This window comes from Battus philenor, unplaced genomic scaffold, assembly GCF_028537555.1.
Source record: "Battus philenor isolate CCGP_79_NKW_IND1 unplaced genomic scaffold, ilBatPhil1.0.hap1 SCAF_24, whole genome shotgun sequence".
In the NCBI taxonomy this organism is placed as follows: Eukaryota; Metazoa; Arthropoda; class Insecta; order Lepidoptera; family Papilionidae; genus Battus; species Battus philenor.
Window position 1 is genome coordinate 12,357,528 of NW_027181687.1, and position 20,539 is coordinate 12,378,066.

The 20,539-nt window shown below is 42.3% G+C and overlaps 1 protein-coding gene across 1 annotated transcript in view; it reads left to right on the forward strand.

Annotated features, from left to right (window-relative positions):
• The first annotated feature begins 1,066 nt into the window (after positions 1 to 1,066).
• The window catches only part of LOC137924711 (retinal homeobox protein Rx1-like), a 51,661-nt gene continuing 32,188 nt past the window's right edge, over positions 1,067 to 20,539 (forward strand). Inside the window, exons 1-2 of the mRNA XM_068768129.1 lie at positions 1,067 to 1,445; positions 17,564 to 17,805. Of these exons, the coding sequence (XP_068624230.1) occupies positions 1,067 to 1,445; positions 17,564 to 17,805 (621 nt within the window). The remainder of the gene's footprint in view (positions 1,446 to 17,563; positions 17,806 to 20,539) is intronic.

Here is a 20,539-nt window from a genome sequence, read left to right on the forward strand (position 1 = left end):
CTCAAACAGTACAGCTAATGCTCTCAGAAACAGGAGCAACTCACGACTTCCGGATCTTGCGACGCCATAAGTGTTAAGTGATTCAAGTTTTGTCCGGGGTAATTTATTGTGATAGCGGCCCGAGCGATGGGCCCAGAGCGCAGCGAAATAAACAAACCAAAGGTCTAAGAGCGAAAGAAAGTGAGATTGCCCGCGCCGGGCCGCGTCGGGCCGCGCCGGCGTCCTTAAGGCTTCGCCGCCGGGAGAGACCAAATCTCATCTGTAAATATCGGAGCCAATTTAGTTGTCAAAAAACGTACGAGAGCGCCGTCGCCCGCGGAACAAAAAACAGAGAGCGACGCGATTGGCGCGCCCGCGTGACGTCACGACTCGCACCCGCCCCCTTCACCCTCTACCTCTTCCCCCCGCGCGTGAGAGAGGGACAACTCCTGTGTCACCGTGTACCGAACAAAACTGGACTCTACCACATGCAGTTAAAGTTCATTTCGGTAAGTGAGCTCTTCGTAAAAAGTAACGAGAGAATAGCAGAGGCGGTCAGTCGGAAAAGCTGTTATTGTTTGGTTACGGGTTAACCGATTTGGTTAAATTTGTGTCCGGCGGGCAGACGCCCCGCGTCCGCCTCAGCTGTGCCGGTCCTTATCAACTGCCAACTGATTACAAATTAATTATGAAAGGGCTTAGAGGCTCTAAGATGCTGTAAAATTTGTTTTTAATTTCCACCGAGACATTGTTATTAATGAGTCAAAGCGGTTAATGTTTCGATGGCTCGATAGCGACAGCTTTGGACGATCGGAACAGTTATTTCGAGAGAGGTTTTCATTGACGGGGAGCAACATTAATTCGTTAATAGAGGATGAACAGGCGCGGTGCACAAAAAAGTTCCGCTGAGAAAGGAGCCGCGAAGGGGAAAATGCTAATACGGCGTTCAGCGCAAACAAAATCACATCGCGACCCCAAATTTCGCACTTCGAGCGGGCAATTTGACCCCAGCAGGCCCCGCCCCATCCCCCCCACGAGCGCCGTTTGCTGCCGCCCCGCCGCAGTTCGCGCCGCGACTTCGCCCGAGATGGACGCTTCCGAGGACCGGTTCTTCGGCGCCGAAGACCGCTCCGACACGAACAGCCCGCGCTCGCAGATGAGCAGCCCCAACTCGAGCTCCTCTGGTGCGCTTTCCCTTCAGCACCAGCACAGCATCGACACGCTCAACAGGATGGGCATGTTCTTCCACGCGCAACACATGCAGCTTAACCAGAGCCTCGACGCGGTCAAGTCGAGACTGGCTTTGACTCAAGTGGCCAGTGTGAGTCAGGGGCCCAGGCACACCATAGACGCTATCCTCGGCCTGAGCAGTGGGCGCGCGGGGAGCAGAGTGCCGGCCGACCTGGAGGGCCGCCGGGAGGAGAGCGAGCCTGTGCCCTCGTCGCCGGGTGCGCTCGAGAGTGCCGGTGAGTGCTGTGCTTCCGACTACCAACTACTACAAACTGTTCCGAATTAAACCAACCATTACCATCAAAATGTACATTATAATCGGCATTTTTATTTGAAACTAATTCTTAGGTGGGACGAATGTTAATTCTATCTATATCTTATAATCGTTGTGAACATGATTGCGTCCTTAATTGTAATCTTATTTCTTTAAAAAGTTACACGCGAGCTACAGAGTTGTTTGACTTTTTGTTTGTTTCACGTTAACGATAATAACTGGGACGTGTCCGCGCTGTAGGCGGACCGGCCGTCGCCGGGGACTGCACTCGAAGTGCAATAAAAATAAAGAGTGGGCGTGCCCGCCCGCCCCCGCCGGAGCGCGAGATGCAGCGCGGCCTGCCCGACCGGGAGAGTTATAACTGAGCTATGCAATTGTTTCGTTAAAGCCGTCGAAACCTCCGCGATCAACATTTATTTATGCCCACTTAATCTCTTTATATACAATCCTTGATACTCATTATTTATTATTAAAATTGATTGTAAATACTCAAATTGACATTAGAAGGTCTATGTTTAAAAAGGTGTTTTTGTTAGACACTATGCGCGCAGAAAATTAGTTTTGGTTCAACATTATTGCTGAAGAATTCATTTAATTGGTAATATCTATCCAAATCTTTTTATTTGCCTAGATGAGGGGGTGATTTAGGTTTGGAACACCCGTCTGTTGTCTAAGAATCGAATCGCTTCACAACAGCTGCGGGCGGAGCTGCACGAACGCGCTGCGTCCTCTTCTTTATTCTATTAATTCTCTGCTGAAAATACTATCAAAGTCAAGTCACACTTTCTCTTATTCAATGACGGTAACGCAGTCTTTCCGTCATAATACGTTATGGATCTGTTAAGTATCCACGTGTAAATATTAAAAGTACGAAATAAAGAGAATAAAATTAGGTGTTCATTTCTAAAACAAAAATTGTTGTTTGCTTCTCCAATAGCAAGGAATTTATCAGGGTAAAAGTTATTCATTAGCTTTGAAAAAAAAGATTGAAAGACTTTAAAGTTTAATAGAAGAGAAATAGAACTAATAGAAGAGAAAGAGAACGAGAGAGAGAGTAATAAAAATAGACTGAAACCAGGGATAGTGGATGCGAAATTGGTTAAAAATAAAAAAAAATCCTGCGCGCAGATGTTGCCGACGGGCTGTTGAAGAGAACCCATTACCAGAACACTGCGTGCTTCGCGTCCTTTTAAACCTGGCACAGTTTCTTCAAAAGATTAAAACCCATCGCGCGAAACCAGTTGTTTTGTGTTTTGCGACAAAATTTAAACTTACAGTTTAACATTGAGAGCATATAAGAATTTAGTAAAGGTTATAAAAACAAACGTAAAGATCATTTAAAAACCAACTTAGCGGAATTAATAGGATCGCCTCGCCTTCGCCGTCGGCTACCGCAGTCAGGCTCTACAAATCTCCTGCAAAGAAAGCTGCTATAAATATAAATTTTCCTACTTCAAGATTAAATTTATGTACGTGTTAATTTTGAACAATTCATAAAATGAGATTATATTAACTGAAAGGTTCAACATTAGCCATACTCATTAAATTCAAAAGTTCGTTAACGATGTTTAATATAAGATCTTATCTTGTGTTTAATTAGCCTCCACTTGTAAACACAATTGTTGTAATGTCGTCAGTGCATTTAATTATCCACAGTAATAACAATTGAGTTACTTTTGTTGAGCCCGTAGCAGTTTTACGGTTTCTTTAACAGACGTGCGATGTTAAGTCTCACTGGTTAAAAGCTTGTTGGAATTTCTTTTGTCATTCTTCTCCCAGCGCTAATGCTTCCCAAACTGGTAGTGCTGATATAAGCCAGGCTGTAGCAACCATGTCGAGGTTGTGCCCTCTCGGGCGCTCTTGTGGCAGAATACTATGCGGATATTATCAACGAGTGACATACCAGCCGCGGTGCCTTCGTGGAGCCTCTTGAGCCTTGTCACTCAAGGAGCGTGTATCGATGCTATCTAAATTTGCTGCTCTTAAAAAAGGTTTTGTGCTAGGCACCGTGCCGTTTGGGCAGCAATGACAGTCCGTACCAAAAAAAACACCTGATTAGCTTATTTGTAGTATCTTCTTATACTAAACATATCTGTAACAGCCAACCGTTAAAATATGTTAACGCTCGTAATGATACAGAATGTATTCTATAACAAACTAAGCTTACTGTTTTGTACATTGCAACACACAGTTTTTGTTTGATTACATTCTAATACTGGTTGGCAGCGGTGGCCCAGCGAGAGATGACTGAGACTTGCGGTCGTAGGTCGCGGGTTCAATTCCCGGCGATACAAACTTGTATAACTCACACTTTGTGCATTCATTTTATCACGAACAAGTTTCAAGAGCTACGACCACCTTACCACATACATGGCACACTACGATCGCCAGCCGTCTGCCTAGTAAGGCAATTATGGTAAATGCGCCCTATAAATATCTCTAGGGGAGGCCTATGTCTTGTGGTGCGCGTCTAAGGGCAGAAACGACGATCGACGACATCCTGATATGACTTCTTTCATATTTCGATTGACGGGAAATATTTGGCAACTAAAATATGTGTTTTAACTTACTCTGGGGTTTTTTAATTACCTCATAACTATTCTACGCTTACTTTTCATATAAACCTTCATTGTACCTTAAAGAGAGTAGGAACAAAAGTTTGCGGACCTTATTGAGCCGTCCGTGAATTTGGCGCTCAACGATAGTTTTAGAGGTATGTTTTTGTTATATAACATCAAAACTGATTTTGTTTGCAATTCGTAGAAAAGACATCACATTTCAATCCATAACGTAATATCCGATTCTACGAAAGCGTTAGCATGTCGATGTCACGCAAAGATTCCACTTCGTTTAAATGATTAGCTCCTAATGCATTTATGTAGTTTGCATGACGCACTTAAATATCTAATACAATCGAACGCTTTTTCATATGTTATAACATGTAATAACCCAATTAAGTATCTGTTCAGCAAGTTTTAACTGCATTAAAACAAAATGGCCGCCATTATTCAAATGTCGGGCGGGTTGCGCAAGCGGACGCGGGCTTGAGATCGATCCGATGATCTGTGAATCAATTAAAAGCGATGTGATTATCGCCGTGTTGTCCGCGATCGATTTGCACACAGCCCGCAGCGACGCCCGCGTGATGCAACGCCTGGACATGACTCAACAATTGGTCGCTTGCAGAGATAACGAGTAAATATTATCATTGAAATAGACGTGAAATTGGAACTTTTATTTATGACATAAACAAAATTGCAATGGAAGTATTTTAACAAAACCAGCCCAGCGATAGAAAACTGAGATGAGAATAAAAGAATTTCTTCTGGTCATGCACAAGTTTCCAGAGGATGGGCAACAGCGTCCTATGCGTATCATAATACTACAGAGCAATGGCCAACTCGTCATCCAAGCATGGCAACTATATAATCTATACCCCATAGATATCTGCGGAGGAGGCCTATGCTTCACGGTATCTGTATGCTGAAACTAGGATCAGAATAAAAAACAATTTACCCAAGTTACAAAACACTTTGAATGTACTGAAATTTATCAACACTGTTTGATCTTCTCACGTTTTGTATTATAATTGATTCTTCCATAATCCGCAAGTGCGTTGAATAATTTGACTTCACATGATCAAAGTAAGCTTGATTTTATAAATAGGAGTGAACGAGGAAGACACTTTCAGGGCGGGCCTAAGTCTTGCAGTGCGCATCTGTCCACTGAAACGACGTCGATGATTTCAACAAACCTATTATATATGTGTATAAATAATTTTAACAAAAAATAGTATACATAACACAAGAGTGTTTTTAAACTTCAAAAAAAAAAACTTTTGTTAATTATTAGAATTACGTTAGGCAAGATATTTTAATACCTTACCCTGGGTATTAAAATATCAGATTATCAAAAATAGCACATTTTTAAAGTCATCTTTGCTCAAAATTTGTTTAGTCGACTCAAAGTCGATATCATCCGTCTTGGGAAACTCTGCATAGGATAGAAGACAAAAGCTAAGCCGGCGAGATCTGCAGCCCGGTGCACCAGTAACAAGTATACTTTGTTATAATAATAAGTTCGTCTAATAACGAGTTCTGCTTGGCTTTGACTCGAGCCCGTTATGTTAGGTAATGTCCGGCCCAGGCGCCAGCTTTCTACTCGTAATCCTGCCTATGATTAATTGCTTTTAATATTTCTCCTTATTATTATCAACATTTACTTTTTTTGAATCGACACCAGAGTTAGACTTATTTATAAAAAATTTACGCCTTGGTCACTGAAGAAAAAATAATTTGAGTAATTCAGTACAGTGTACTCGATATATTTTATTTAACCGCGTGGTGACGGCATACTCGAACGCCACGACGAAGGTCTGTGCGTGCTGTACAGAGAGGTTAAAGTACAAAGAGACTACTGGCAAGGTATATTCTTGATAATAAATAATACTTTTTGTTAATCAAAGATATGGCTAGTTATGACGGATGTCATGAAGGTTCTGGGCTCGAAACCTGAATTCAACAAGCTTAGCGCTTGACGTCCACCGACTGACGTTGTTGTTTAGATCGTCTAAACGCTCTTGGAAATCTTTGCGGGAGGCATATGTCCAACAACAGACGTCCTATAACTAAAATCATGATCATTTATGTTTGTCTTGCCGCCTTTATACATGGAAGAATGTCACTGTTATTATTTTAACAACACGTCGCTTTCAAACCAAAACACAGTGCGTGCCCTACTCGGTTATTTCAACGGAAATCTTGTAAGAGTAGAAAAATTACGTTTTTAAAAGTAAGTGTATCAAATTAGCGTGGTTCATAAAATTTGATTAGGCGAACAGCAACAAGGCCCCGTGGCCCGCGACTACGGCAAATGTTTAATTATTCGTGGAGCCGGCGTCACGCGCGCCGCCGCCCTAATTTGTGTGAAATTATTAATTAATATAATCGCTCTATCGGCCGCCGCCATCGCGCGCGGCCATAGCTACCACTACTTTTGAACTAGAAAGTAACGCGCATTGCGAGCGGCAAGTGTCTGCCGCTCAAGTTAAATGTAAAACCCAGGGTACTGCAGGTTCGTCGCGCGCCGGACTGTTCAACGCGACGACTGAATTATTTAAGGGTGACTAGGACTGCCAACAATGACGTATCAGTGTATTATTAACGCGAACGAACTGTAGTGCGTTAAAAAAAACGTTGCATTTAATCTATTGTGGCCGTCTCCAAGTTTCTTGGTAGTATGTTCTTGGCGGAGCAGTCGTGGTCATGAGAATCTTTGTACGAGCCTTCTGACGGTCCTTGCCAAAGTACTTGGCGCGCACAAACTTTGGAGCGATTTTGCTAGAAATTAATTTACCCACTGTTGTTCCTTCCATCGCAAATATGGGCAAACTGTGATCTTGATAACTCTACCATAGACAACGTGACTCCTAAGACCATAGTTTAATAATATTTATTGTCACACACATCTCCGCCGATACTCTCAAATCTCTTGTGAAAATATAGTCTATACATCACACGTGATTGCCGAGATAAATTGATCTGCTGCGCACTTTGAGTGATTCCACGCATCGCTGCAGAAATAAATAAAAATAAGTCCAGCGTAGACGGTGCGTCCAAAAGATAGGTAAACTGCTTTGTTGAGTTCGAAAGGCACGGGATGCTAGCCGGTGCCAACCGGACCTATTGAAAATATATAAAAGTGACATTTTGCCGGCAATGACGAAATAAATAAGTAGTATTAACCGCATGGCATAGGCTTCCTTCAAAGATGTCTAGGTGCTGATACACCACAATCGTCACACTTGGCAGAAGGGTATATAGTTCTATGGTACGCAGAGGACACTGCTACTAATAACTTTGACACTTATTAGTGAACAGTACCAATTCTATATAATTTAAGTATAAATTGTGAAACATTTAAGATTGCATCCTAAGAATCGAACTCACGACTTACGGTTGGAAGTCTCAGCCTGCCCCTAGACTGGCGCTGCCCAAAAAAGCGCGCCGTCGCAAATGTAAAGTGAAAAATCAATGTTTCACATTTAATTCCCGTTAATTTTTCGTGATCTTAGTAGCGGCAGTGGAGTAGGCCGCGCAAACCAAATAAGCCGCGTCGCGTGTCCGCTGCAGGCACGCGACGCGCTCGCTCGGTGTTGTTTGGTGTGTACAGTGCGGACCTAGACCGAGGTGAACTTGACTTGGAATTGCTCTTTAAGTATACAAGTTTAATGTAAAGTGCTTACGTCGATAAACACAATGAATAAAAACGTAAACTTTTATTTTAACATATTAACTGACTTGAATGTTTATGCTGGACCTTCAGCCGGACCTCCGAGGTATAGAAGTGATGCCCACAAGCATTTACTTCCCTTTTGTAACAGTGTACGCGGGCAGGGCACGAGCTAGCTGGTCCGACGACATGTCCAAAGTCGCGGCAAATCGCCGCATGCACTGCGCGGGCGGCGCAGGGCCGGACATTACGCCGAACTTCGGGGCATCCCTGTGTCGCGCGGCGGGCGGCTGGCCACTGACGATTCGCTGAATCGTTCTAATATCTAAAGATCCAGTATCAATCACTAGTTCGTTGGTAACAACGCAATAAGGATGTGTTTACATACATCTTTTACTGTTACATTCCTTGGTGTACTTTTGAACTGATTTTTTTTTTCAATTAATTTAGTGTTTTTAGTTTGCACAAGTAAAGCATATCTATTGGGAAACTCAGTTTATACAATTCAGATAATTACTCATCGAAGAAGTATATTACGTAGTTAAAAAATGCTGGGAAAATTGTATAAATTTGATACATTTCGTTTCCCGTAAAAAATACAGTGATAATAAAATCATATGTCCTTCATGTTAAGCAATTTACAACAAACGTGAAAAAAGCGAGTTAGATTGTGTATCCATTGTAACGCTTTGTGCAAATGCTACATAAGCATTACAATGACATTAAGATATTACTAAATAACTGCAGAGTACGAAATGTAAATATAATGCTCCTATAAAACTATATTTAATTATTGTTTATTATTAAATTGTCAGATTAATTGATAAAGTGATCATTTTAAATACGATTTAATTTTTTTTTATTTTTTCCACTAGAATGCAAAAGCCCAATACCTTTTGACAATACAGAACCAATTGAGGCAGTTTATTTTTATATAGATATCAGATATAACTGATTTAATTTTAACACGTCAATCATATCAGGGTTGCTATGGAATAAATATACCGAATGGTTTTAAATCAGCTGATTTTACACAGATAATGTATCTTGTAAACTAAACTATCATTCTTATTGGGGTACCGCGATGATGGTCGTAATACGACATAACCAGAGGTTAATATAATATGTTCCTAACTTTTTTTTCTCCAAGGCTCCTGTGACACTCGGCGATTTTCCAAATTCGTCACTGTAGGCTTCATCGAAAGGCCAGCTAATAATTTAAATAGTTATGTAAAGTGTTACCAAGTCTACAAAAATCTTAGCCAATGGTCTCTAGTGCCGCGAGGAAAGTCCGGCGTGCCGCGACTGCATGGCCGCCCTGCGTCCGAGTGCCCCGTTTGTACTAATTAGCAAGTTTTGAGCAGCGGGCGCGTCGCAGCGAGCCGCCGCCGCGGCGCTGCTCTTCTCGATGTCGGTGTTCTTTAAGACTCAAATTAACCCCATCACTAAATGGTTGGCGACGCAAGCGACAGACGACTGCATTAAGTATATAGCAGCAAACACGGCAGTAGCTGTCATCTCCGACTTGTTTAGTCAGTCCGATATCGCAAATTTGTGAATTCGCTAAGACACGGACACGGCGATAGAATATAATTAACTGACTATATTCTAAGCAGAGACGCACTACCAACTTGCAGCTTATAATCATTGCATGTGTGATTATTTTCATAGAATTGCTAAGGTATAAACATAATAAACAATGGGGTGTTATTCTAGCGACTTAATTTAGTATGCGCTGCATATAAAATAACACTAAAAGTTTGAATGAGCAATATTAAGCAATATTAGCGAAAGTTATTTTCTGAACAAAATGTTGTCATCGGTTTTAATACGATCGCACACAATGCTGCTTGACTACTGACTTGCGGCTATATGCCCCCGTATCTACAACACAGTATGGACTGTATTTACTAAACTATTTCTCTTAAATTTATTTGTATCGGCAGCAATTGAACTGCTTTATTATTTATAAATCAGTTAAAATAATGAGTCATCGTAATCGCAAAGTTTGACAACACCAATTCGCCAGCACAAGTATTTTTAAAATTGACCAAAGAGGAATTCAACTGTTCGACAGTGCAACTCGGGTTTGTAATGTAGTAAATTAGAAAACTGTGTTCTATAAACAATACAGTCGGACCGTATCGCAGTCGGACTGTGGGAAGGCAGGGCGACGGTTATCGTCGCGACGAGGCAGGCGACGCTTTCTTCCTCTGTTCTGCTGCACATTTCGAACTCGGGCCGAGAGACGAGAGCCTCCACCGCTTTAAATGTAATGACAGTAGGTAGTCTCAGTTCTCTCAACGCGTGCACTCGCGTTTAGTCGCCTCATTGCCGCTTCTGGCGCCGGACTAACGGACACCTAAAGTCAGCAGGCGCAAAAACTTTGCAGTTCGTTAGTAAATTTCTTTAATGACTTCTCACAACAACTCTCTTCTCCGGCCGGTAATAACGCGACACAAAAACAATAATCTCTTTTAAATCGTCTGCAGCTGATGCGCTCAGATCTATTATCGCGCCCTTTCTATCAATCATTCCTTTGTATTGACAACGATAATTCTTTATTTCTTCACTTTATCAGTCAACATTTTTATTTCCACTTCACACTTTCTTATAACTTATCATCAGTGCTCCTGAAATTATAAATCAACAAACGAATCCTAAATTATATTGTTCTAATAACATTTCAAGAATTACCTATTTACATTTATACCTTTGAACATTATGACTATATCTCCCTTTAAAGTTGGTATTTACTGTTTACAGCTGACTCTAATGCATCTCATTACTTGTCACGACACAACACGACATAAAAGAGGTCTTTTCCTGGATAGACAATAGGTGCGAATAACACAAGTGAACACGCGGCTAGATAACTTAAAAAGATCTTTTCCTCGTCATCATCATTTCAGTCACAGGACGCCCACTGCTGGACAAATCCCGCCCCCATAGAGGTCCAATAACACAGATTACAAGGGGTCCACCTTCAGCGTTTCATCTTTTAATCACGTCATTAACATTAGATCTTAGCGTTACAAATTACGGGAATTAAATAAAAGATAACTTGAAACAATTGTTGTGCGTTCCTTTTTTTGATATAGTTTAGTCTCACTATTAACACTTACAGTGTTATATTTTGTACTGGCAGTACGCGCGGTTTCGTCCGCGTGGAATTTAGCCAAAAATAATTAGACTATTTAGTTTTTTTGGTCGTTTAAGAATTTTTCTAAAATAAAATTAGCCTAAGTTACTCCTTTAAAAAACCTCGTTAAAAAGCTGTCATGTTATTTATAGCTTTTTTGTTGTGTGATGTGTCTTATATTTATTTTTTTATAAAGACTTTTTCATATCAAACTGTTTTCATTTACTTTTTATATGTACATTACATACAAGAAGATTAGCTGCAGGTGTTAAAGCTGTGAAGTAGTTAATGCACACCTACATTTTTCTGTCTCATAATAATGTGTTATACACCTTATTCACAAATCAACGCTTTCAGATATAATAAATAAAGTAATGATAGTATAGTAAGAAAAAGACAACATATCCAAATTAATTATTGTTAGCTAATTGTCATATACACTTCGTATTGCCGAAAGTTATTGACTTATTTCATCGTAATAGATAAAAACAATTAATTTAACATATATTTAGTTACAGTAACCACTAGAAACATTGTTATTGGAAATAGAAATATTAATGGTTTTTACTAACATATACATTCACCCCATTAAAGCTTTTGCACATATGATAAATTACTTGATATATCTAAATTGTATATGTTTGTATTCTTTCTTTAAATTAGTAAATAATTTAGCATAAGCATAATCATAACACAGCGTGTTGGCAGCGTGCGTGCGGCGTGCGGCGCGCGGGCCGCGGGCGCGCTGCGACGGCAGCGGGCCGGCACTGCGGCCGAATAATCGAAAGCTTCATTACTGAACTCGATTACGTCAACTCGATTTTGCGGCTGCGAATCGATTCGCAATCGCCATTAGGGGCAGCATTCGATTACTGACCCTCCTGCCCCGCCGCCGCCGCCGCCGCCGGCCCGCACGCCGCACACTTTACTTGAACGTTATTTGTTAAGCAAGTAAAAGCCGTGGGTCCGGGACGAATTCTGGATCCACCGGCCTATTGTAGTAGCGGCTCAACTACACCTTTAGAGCGAGAAATCAATGTATACAGCTAATCTATGGGTTCTTTCATGATTAATAGCAGCATTTTATTTTGACCAGACTTTCCCCGTTGTTTTAATGCCATTTGCAGACTCCGCGGATCCGAGGCGGCAAAGCGCGGAAGGCATTGCGAAGTTCGACGGCTTGCGGGTGGGCCTAGGGGTGCCTCGTACTGTTTTACCGGAGTGGGAGAGATCTCTTCGAGATTCGCCGCCCAGACGGTCCATGCAGTGACTAGGCTCGAGGGATCTCACAAAAGCACTTAAGAGGACTGAACCTGGACTTGGTCGGTTACTTTTACCTAGATATATCACACTAGATAATATCACAACTACCACTTTGGAAAGCGTTAGCGCGGGGCAAAGAACTGGGATGATAAAGGAATATGGGAATGCTTTTACGTAGTATGATCCGGCCTTGTTTCCAGACTGGTTGGTGATCGAATGTCGATCCAACTGGCAATATATTCGCTGGCAGATAAGCCTGAACCGCACCGTAGCCGCACCGTAGCCGCATCGTACCCGTATTGCATCCGCATCGGACACGCGCCGCACACGCAGCGCGCTCGCACCGCAGCCGCATCTAACGCAACGTCGATTAACTCATTAAATCGTTCGAGCGCCTCGCCGGGCCGCAACTCAATCACGACCAATTAATGCGCGGCGCATAGAAAAAAAGATATTTATTAAAGAGCTTTTTACAAATGATTAATGCGCGGCAAATCCGACGTGTGATTAGGGTTGCCGGTGAAAAAACATCGAGACGGGCCATTATGCACGACAATGCCGAGTGTTGCCAGATTACCGATAATTGTTACAAAAAGAGCGACGCCGATCGTATCGCGCGCGCTGTGCGACGTCTTAATGCGTTCCGGCCTCGTGTTTGTTTTGTGGCGGGTGGAGCGCTGTCCCGCTCGCGCACGCGGCGCAGCGCCGGTGCGCGAGCGGGACGGTGGCGTGTTGTCACTGCGTGTTTCTTAATCGCTGTCGCTGCGCGATTGACAGGCTGCCACGCTGCGATCGCGGGCACACGTGTTTGTTGTGACTCGTCTGATGCAACAGTTAACGCGACTGCGGCCCAGCACCCGGGCTGTGACGTGACGCGCTCCACGCTACAACCTCTAACGAACAATACAAATGATTTATTTGTATTGGTCATTGGAAGTTGTATTCGGGGTGCAGGCAATTTCTGTTCACTCACGCTGTAAAAATCAAATGCAACGAAGAAAACACAAGATTAAGTCCCATCAGCAAGGCATCCCCGCGCGCAACATGACCAAGTTAACTGAACGTAGATAGAGGGCACACTGTTCGCTATTCCCTTATGACACGCCTTCAACTGGTCACTCTGTATTTGACTTTATTATTTCAAACCAGAAGTACGGTATACGTAGTTGGAGTCCCGCACCCCGAATGAACTCCACTGATAATATGTTCAAAAGACATTGTCTTTATTTCACATTAGACGTTATAGTTTCTCAATTCAATGAACCAATCATTATCGTTTACTTAATCGTCATCACACAAAAATGACAGCACCGAATGTTCGCAGCGTGCTCGTGCCCGGACGCAGGCTTATTATACCAGTCTGTATCGACTCATTTCTAAGTAATTGCTTTGATTGCAGAGTTTATGTAAGCACTATTGATTCAGTTATCTAAATATGTTGCCGTAGGCCTTATCCGCTAGACAACTTTAAGTGAAGCAGAGATCCTACAGTTATATCGTTATAGATAAAAGAGAAATTAGGAGAAGAAAAAGTTTAAAGATACGAGGAAAATACCATCAAAGCACACTTATTTTCTTAAACAAGTTCCAGAGTAAAGTACAGTCAAACTTTAAACTTAAATCAAAAATTGAAAGAATAACAATTAATCATATAACAATCAGACAATTTAATAGCGGACGTACAAAAATAAATAAACGACATATAAATAATTTGTAAACGAATTGAAACAGGCTGTTTCTATGTAAATAAAACAGTGCTTATAAAGTTCTACCAGCGGTAAAAATTCTCCTTACACAAAGCACTCAGCTTATGAAAGCTGTCAAGAGACAATAGAAAGTTATTGTAGAATTGTAAGGTTACCTATGAATCAAACGATAAAGAGCAGCCTCAGTGCCCCGCTAAAAATTATAAACACTAGCACGACCAAGTGACCTTTCAACACGTTATAAACTGCGCGAGCTCGACGTCGACGCAAGTGAACACCGCGGCCGCTACTTCCCTTTGTTTTTAATTAAGCCCCGCAGTATTTACACGCGATACAGATACATATCATGTACGAATGCCATGTCCGAATACAACGCTGCTCCGGTGCGCGATAATTTATGCCCCCGCAATTAGAGCCGGCGATGTACGTGTCCGTTTTTCATTGCGGTATTTAGTGCTACTAAACAGCAGGTGTTGTCAGACCTTTGCAGCGATCCAAGTCGAGGTTTTGAGAGACGTTGGTCTTCAACGTCAAAGTCGAGAATTGCTTATGCTTAACGACTTTTATCATACGAAAAGAGTACGCCAATAGCCACGGAGAGCCGTCGGGTGCGGGCAGCGTAAGACCGGTCCACAACCTAACTAGGTCCACTGAGGATCCTCTCAGAGAGGCCTTGCATCGGTTGACATAATGATGATGACGTCACGCACGGAAAGACTAATGTCGTGCTATCAGCAGTAAGTCAGACCGAAGACCAGGTGGCGAAATCTTATGATCAACGGCTACAGACAAATTACAACTTTAGAGATAAATGGCTTTACTCGTATCAGCTCCGCAATAAATGTTGTGCAGCGCGCGGCGGCGCGTGCGTGGGGGGCAGAGCTTGTTGATTTGAATATAATTGCATTAAGCCGGCCGTGAATTTCCGCAAGCAAACATTGTTGTTTGATTTACCGCACCCGCGCATCCGCCCGCGCGCGCCTAATTGTAGCGCCGGCCACCACCCGCTGCCTACCATCTACCACCACCAGCCCACCGGTGTAACAGCCACCTCGTGTTAATCATACTGCAAACCATATAAATCGGAGCTGCGTGTGCGCAAGTTTCTATTTCATGCCTACCTAAATCAACGTAATTTTGCCAGAGACAAGGTCACGAGAATTGTGGAATATTTGCACCAAAAAACGATATTTCTGGACTGTAGTCGTTTACGTAGAAGCCGCGGTGAAGGTTCTTATTTTTTCTCGTATCAAATTCTCTGTCTTAACAGATCTATTTCAGAACTGCTACAAGTTAGAGTTAAATAGCAAATCTTGTCAAAGTAGTAGATAATATTATGAAATGTAATTCGGAGGGATCGTTTCACGAGACATTTAATGCGTCAGTAATAAACAAAGATTACGTGCAGACAACTCTCTTTTATTTCGTACACTGCAGGACTTTAGTGACTCTGTGAGGTTATATTTTGTTTGCTTTCATCCAACACGTTATTTTTTGGTTTTGATTAAATTCAAACGTTTTTGAGCTGAGACCAGGTGTTTTTGATTTACCTTTCTGTGTATTTGGCAAAAGATAATCATCATTTTAACCGCAAGATGTCCATTGCGAGAAATAGGCCTTCCCCGGACATTTCCAAAATTTCGGAAAAAAACGAATTCAGGTCTTTGAACGGATCCTATTAGAAAGAATGTTTTTTTATATATAATTTTTACGGAATTATTCAATTTATTTTCACGAGAAACCTTCGGCCTTCACAGTGTTGTGAAGAGATGGGCTGAATTGTTACAGCTATTCTAGAGTTTTGCAATTGGCAATATACTTGCAGCTCACTTTTACTACGAACAGATGTCGATCGTATAAAGTAAAAATATCCTCCTAAAAAGAGAAGCAAAAAGTCCTCAGCGCGCAGAGTATAGTCCTCGTGCTCAGCTGCCACCGCGCGCAGAGTGCAGTCCCCTGCGGCGGGGCGCGCAGCCTGGCTTCCTTGTAAGCGCGAATTTAAATTTCAATCATTCAGTTTACAGCTTTAGTTACACTCAAACTTAAGTGTTTTATATAAAGTCGGTAATTTGTATTGTGTGAACATTGCCGACAATGGCGTCGTCAGCGATCCCTATGAACTCAGGAGATCACTCTTAAATTTATGCACTTGGGGCTTCAGCCACCTGTTCTGCGCCGCTGGCCCGACTTTTATGATCCGCTCAGGATCATTTGCAGTGACCACACGTGTACGTCATGGTAAGAATGCTTGAAGATCTCAATTCGTTAAAAACTAAAATCAGATTGTACTTCCACATAACCGCATTTTTTTTTCAAAGTTATGAGAAATTCATATGCTCTCTGATTTGAGACGTCTTCTATATTTTTCTTGGCAACTTCGTTTTTATATGATGCATTGTTGTGTTCATTATGATCAGAAAGTTTTTCACTTTCTCGTGATATCGATACTAAATACTTTGTTATTTAATTAACATATGAAATTTTAATATTTATACAACACTGTCACTTAGCACATGCTCTAATATTTTTACATTAAATATTAAATAACCAAATCTCTTGGGGAACCTTTTAAGGTTTATTCGGCTGCAGGTTTCGTGCCGTTTGCCTCGACGCTCATGAAAGTCTTGTGCTTGGCTCCAATGTCGGACCAACGTTAGGTCAAACTCTCCTATCTCACGAATGTCCAGTTCTTATCACAGAATAGTTGAACGATTGGCGTCCAACGATGTCGTTTGCGGCTCTCATAGAGTCTCTAGAAACCGTCTAATACTCGTAATTCACTGCATCCATAACAGATTTTTATTTTAATTGAGGATCTTTAAGCACACAGTCTTAAACAAGCACATTTGCGCAGCGCAGGAGACATTTTAAAATGTTGATCTTTTGGTGTCTAAAGTTTTAAGCCGGAAATATCTGGCATCGCTTTTCTCTTCAAACGTTTTTTTTTTATTTGATAGAATCTGATCTTTCTAAAATGTTGTATAAAGTGCATTAAAAACAACATAACAGAACCTTTATTCATACGGTAACTATTAATGTATTTTTAACTCATGTGTACTGCTGGTGTATCTGAGAAAATAAATGCATACAAACTGTGAACTAGTTGGGTGGAAGCTAATAACAAACCTTCACTTAAAGTAATTTTAAAGCAGGAGATGAACATAACCTAATTCTTTAAGTTTAAACACCTCATTACGAGAAGCCTTAGGATTAAAATATTGCGGACTAGTGTCTGCTTATTTTCATTTTCAGTTATTGCTTAATTTTGTGTCAAAAGATTACTTTAATTTTTTGTTTTTATTAAATATTGATTATGAACAGACCTCTGGGGTCTAAGGGTGTTGGGTGAAGACCGCGGGCTGATACGGACAGACGACTGAACGTTAAGGTCTTCGAAAGTCGCTTGATTCAAGCCCTGTCGGAAGCCTATCACGAAGGCTTAAATATAATCTAGCGGCTTTGAGTTTATTTCTGACAAAATAGACTGCACGACGACCACTCTCTCTTAATTCGATTTCGCGCAATTCCACCAACAAATGACGCACATTCTTTCATTAAATTTAAAAATATGTTTCATTGTATCTGACCATTTAAGTGTATCGACGACTTGATCAAGGTCACCGGTAGTCGATGGAGAAGGCTTCAGCGTCCTACAAGAACTCTAACACTTTAGTATTTACTTAATGTTTATTATAGTACTCAATATTGATAAAACTGTAACGCTTGGGCGTTGTACAGGCGAAGGCTCGTGCAACAGCAACGACGGGTACCCGCAGCGCACGCCGCCCGACAAGTCGCCGCCGCCCAGCGACGACGACGCGCCCAGGCACGACAAGAAGAAGCACCGCCGCAACCGCACCACCTTCACAACCTACCAGCTGCACGAGCTCGAGCGCGCCTTCGAGAAGAGCCACTACCCCGACGTGTACTCCCGGGAGGAGCTCGCCATGAAGGTCAACTTACCCGAGGTCCGAGTGCAGGTCAGTCGCACCCTCTCATCTAATTCTTTGCACAGTCAAAAACAAAATACAGGACATTATTTTTGGTTTTATTGCTTGTCTTTGCATATGCGGAACGACTAAAGATCGTGCTATTTTTTTTAAGAATACTCCACTTTCTATTTTTTTGCTCTGGTGCTCATTGTGTAGTACATGAGCATTTATACCACAACCAAGTGAAGAATGCGATATAAAATGAGCGTAGGCCATCTTCTCGTTCAATATTCATTGACATTTTGAATGAAAATAACATAAAACAATCAAATTAAAAAAGTCACCGTTTATATTATTTACGCAGGAAACGTGGACGTGCGGTCGGACAGACCGCGGTTAAAGTATAAAGTAAAATAACTCAGCTAATTTGTGGCCGCCGACACAACTTCTCGTCTCAACATACGTTTCGGCGCTAAAACTAAAGCTACTGAGAGCATTAAACGCAGGGAGCAAGGGGAAAGGTGTAAACTCAAAAATTACAAACTGCAAGTGGTCTGTGAGACCGCGCGTCCACAGTTAAAGGTTAATGAACTGACTGCATCAGATTCATGAACCAGCCGATCCGCACATTTGACCTACCGAGTACGAGGTCCTAGAACAATGACAAAATAATTAAACTTTGCTCTTAGTCATTCCTATGAAATAAAGGCTCTTTGAAATTAAAAATGCGCCATGAAATAGCACAAGTGTACTGTTGGAACAAACGCATTGCAAGCTCAATTAAAGAGGTTCATGCGTGAAAAACAACTCACCTGTGCAGGTTGCATGTTTCTCACTTATTGAGGCTTTAGAAGGATATAACGACGGGACCTGCTAAATACTCCCATTAGTAGTGTGTTGCCCTGCTCACCCACTCGCTCGCTCACTCCGGTTTGACTGTATTTGTTTTGCAAAATTTAATGAGTATTAAACGCACGTCAAACAATGCGGAGCTCTTGTTCGCAAGCGGCCGCCGCCGCCGCCGGCAATCATCCGGCGAAAATCAACTGCACGGAACTCTATTAAGTGAAATGAAAACTGTTCGCAAAGAGAGCGCGAAGGGCCCTCGGGGAGAGGCGCGCAGGGCCAATAATGAGCCCAAGGGGCTTATGCCACTCGATCCCCTTTGGCTTCGCGAGTCTAACATATGTCAAGCGTATTCCACAACGCCCAGCGCGCGCGGACCCCGGCCCCGCTGCGCAGCGCGCGCGGCGCCGGCGCCCGGGGGGGAGCGGGAGCGGCTCGCGCGGGTCAAGGTAAACTGAATGCTCCCTAATTGCTTTCTCGCACCGCGATAAAAAAGTGCGAGTGCAGAGGAAAATAGTTTCAACGCGGTAGGCGTAGGGGTCCGGCGGAGCGCACCGTCCGCCGGCGGCGCCGCGCGGGACGTGCGTTTAAACAGTGCGGTGTCCTGGTAATCTCCCGCTTTAGTTAATAAAGGGTAAGTCCACCGCGCGCGGGAGGGCGAGCGCCCGGAGATTACTTCCGCGCGCCATTAACGGCCGCCGCAGTTAATAGTCGCGGCCGAGAAAAGTCCCGGAGACGGAGCCGGGGAACAGCGTCGAGGACGGTCAACGGGCACATTCAGAGTGCCTCAGTGTCGCTACCGAGCACCCGCAATAGTGATAATGAAAGAGACAGCAAAAGTCCAAGCTCGTGGTCATTGTGTGACCTCTATATTCTGGGCTGCGGTTCCTGCGATCGTCTTGATTCTAAGCTTAACTATTAAATAAGTAACAAGATTACATTAAGCGTCTTTAACCACTTCAAACTCGGTGAAACTGTAAACGCGAACCTGCAAATAACACGTCGCCTCAAAAAACTAAAATCACTAAAAGTGCTTCACGCGTTTGCCGCCTGCTCTCGCGAGTAACGGACTAAGTTATGTTTATATTTATAGTGCGTTTGTTATTTAATAAGTATATATCGCTTATTCATTCATGATACAAAAAAGGTCTGGTCTGAAGCATTGTTCACTTGTTAGGTGATACGAATTGTAACATTTGCAAGGCTTTTCATCCCCAGAAGCTCACGTCGATAAGTTCTGTAATTAGTGAAAAAAGCTGTGAAGGATAAGTTGAGATGGTAAAGTCGGTGTGAAGTAGAGCTGGCGCGGCAGCTGGAGGTCACAAAAAACTGCGCCATACCGTCTGAGGAACAGCAACTCACGGTCGCAATTAACGCGCCTGCGATCCTTTCGACCCCGGGCTAATTGCGCGCCGCCCGTGGCCAATCGACCTTAAAGTCCAAAGCGATGTAATTTCACAGACTATCTCAACCCCCGACCGACTAAAATTCTCATATTGACTTTTTATTTATATTCAAATCCACATGGATTTAGTGATCTCTTGTGTACCTCATGCGCAGAATGCCAGAAGAGCCCAATTCGACAGAAAGTAGAGTTAAGTTGAACTCCCCTTTGACAGCAACATTCATCAACGAGAGTTCCGAACGAATTCTGATCTGAGAAGAGTTAATAGCCACCTCCGACAGGTTGTTTTTTGTGGACACTTTTTTAAATAGTAGAGCAATTAAGTGATAACTTAATGAACATAATTATTTTTCTAATGAATTACTATTTATATGAAAATAGACTATATTGTCATATATATCGATTACTAAATGATGTACCATCACAATATTTCTTCACTAAACTTTTTTCAAAGAGAAACTCTTTCTCTAACCGCGTTGTAACATCGCTCTATTGTTAAAAATTGTCTATTGTAGGAATAGACAAATATTT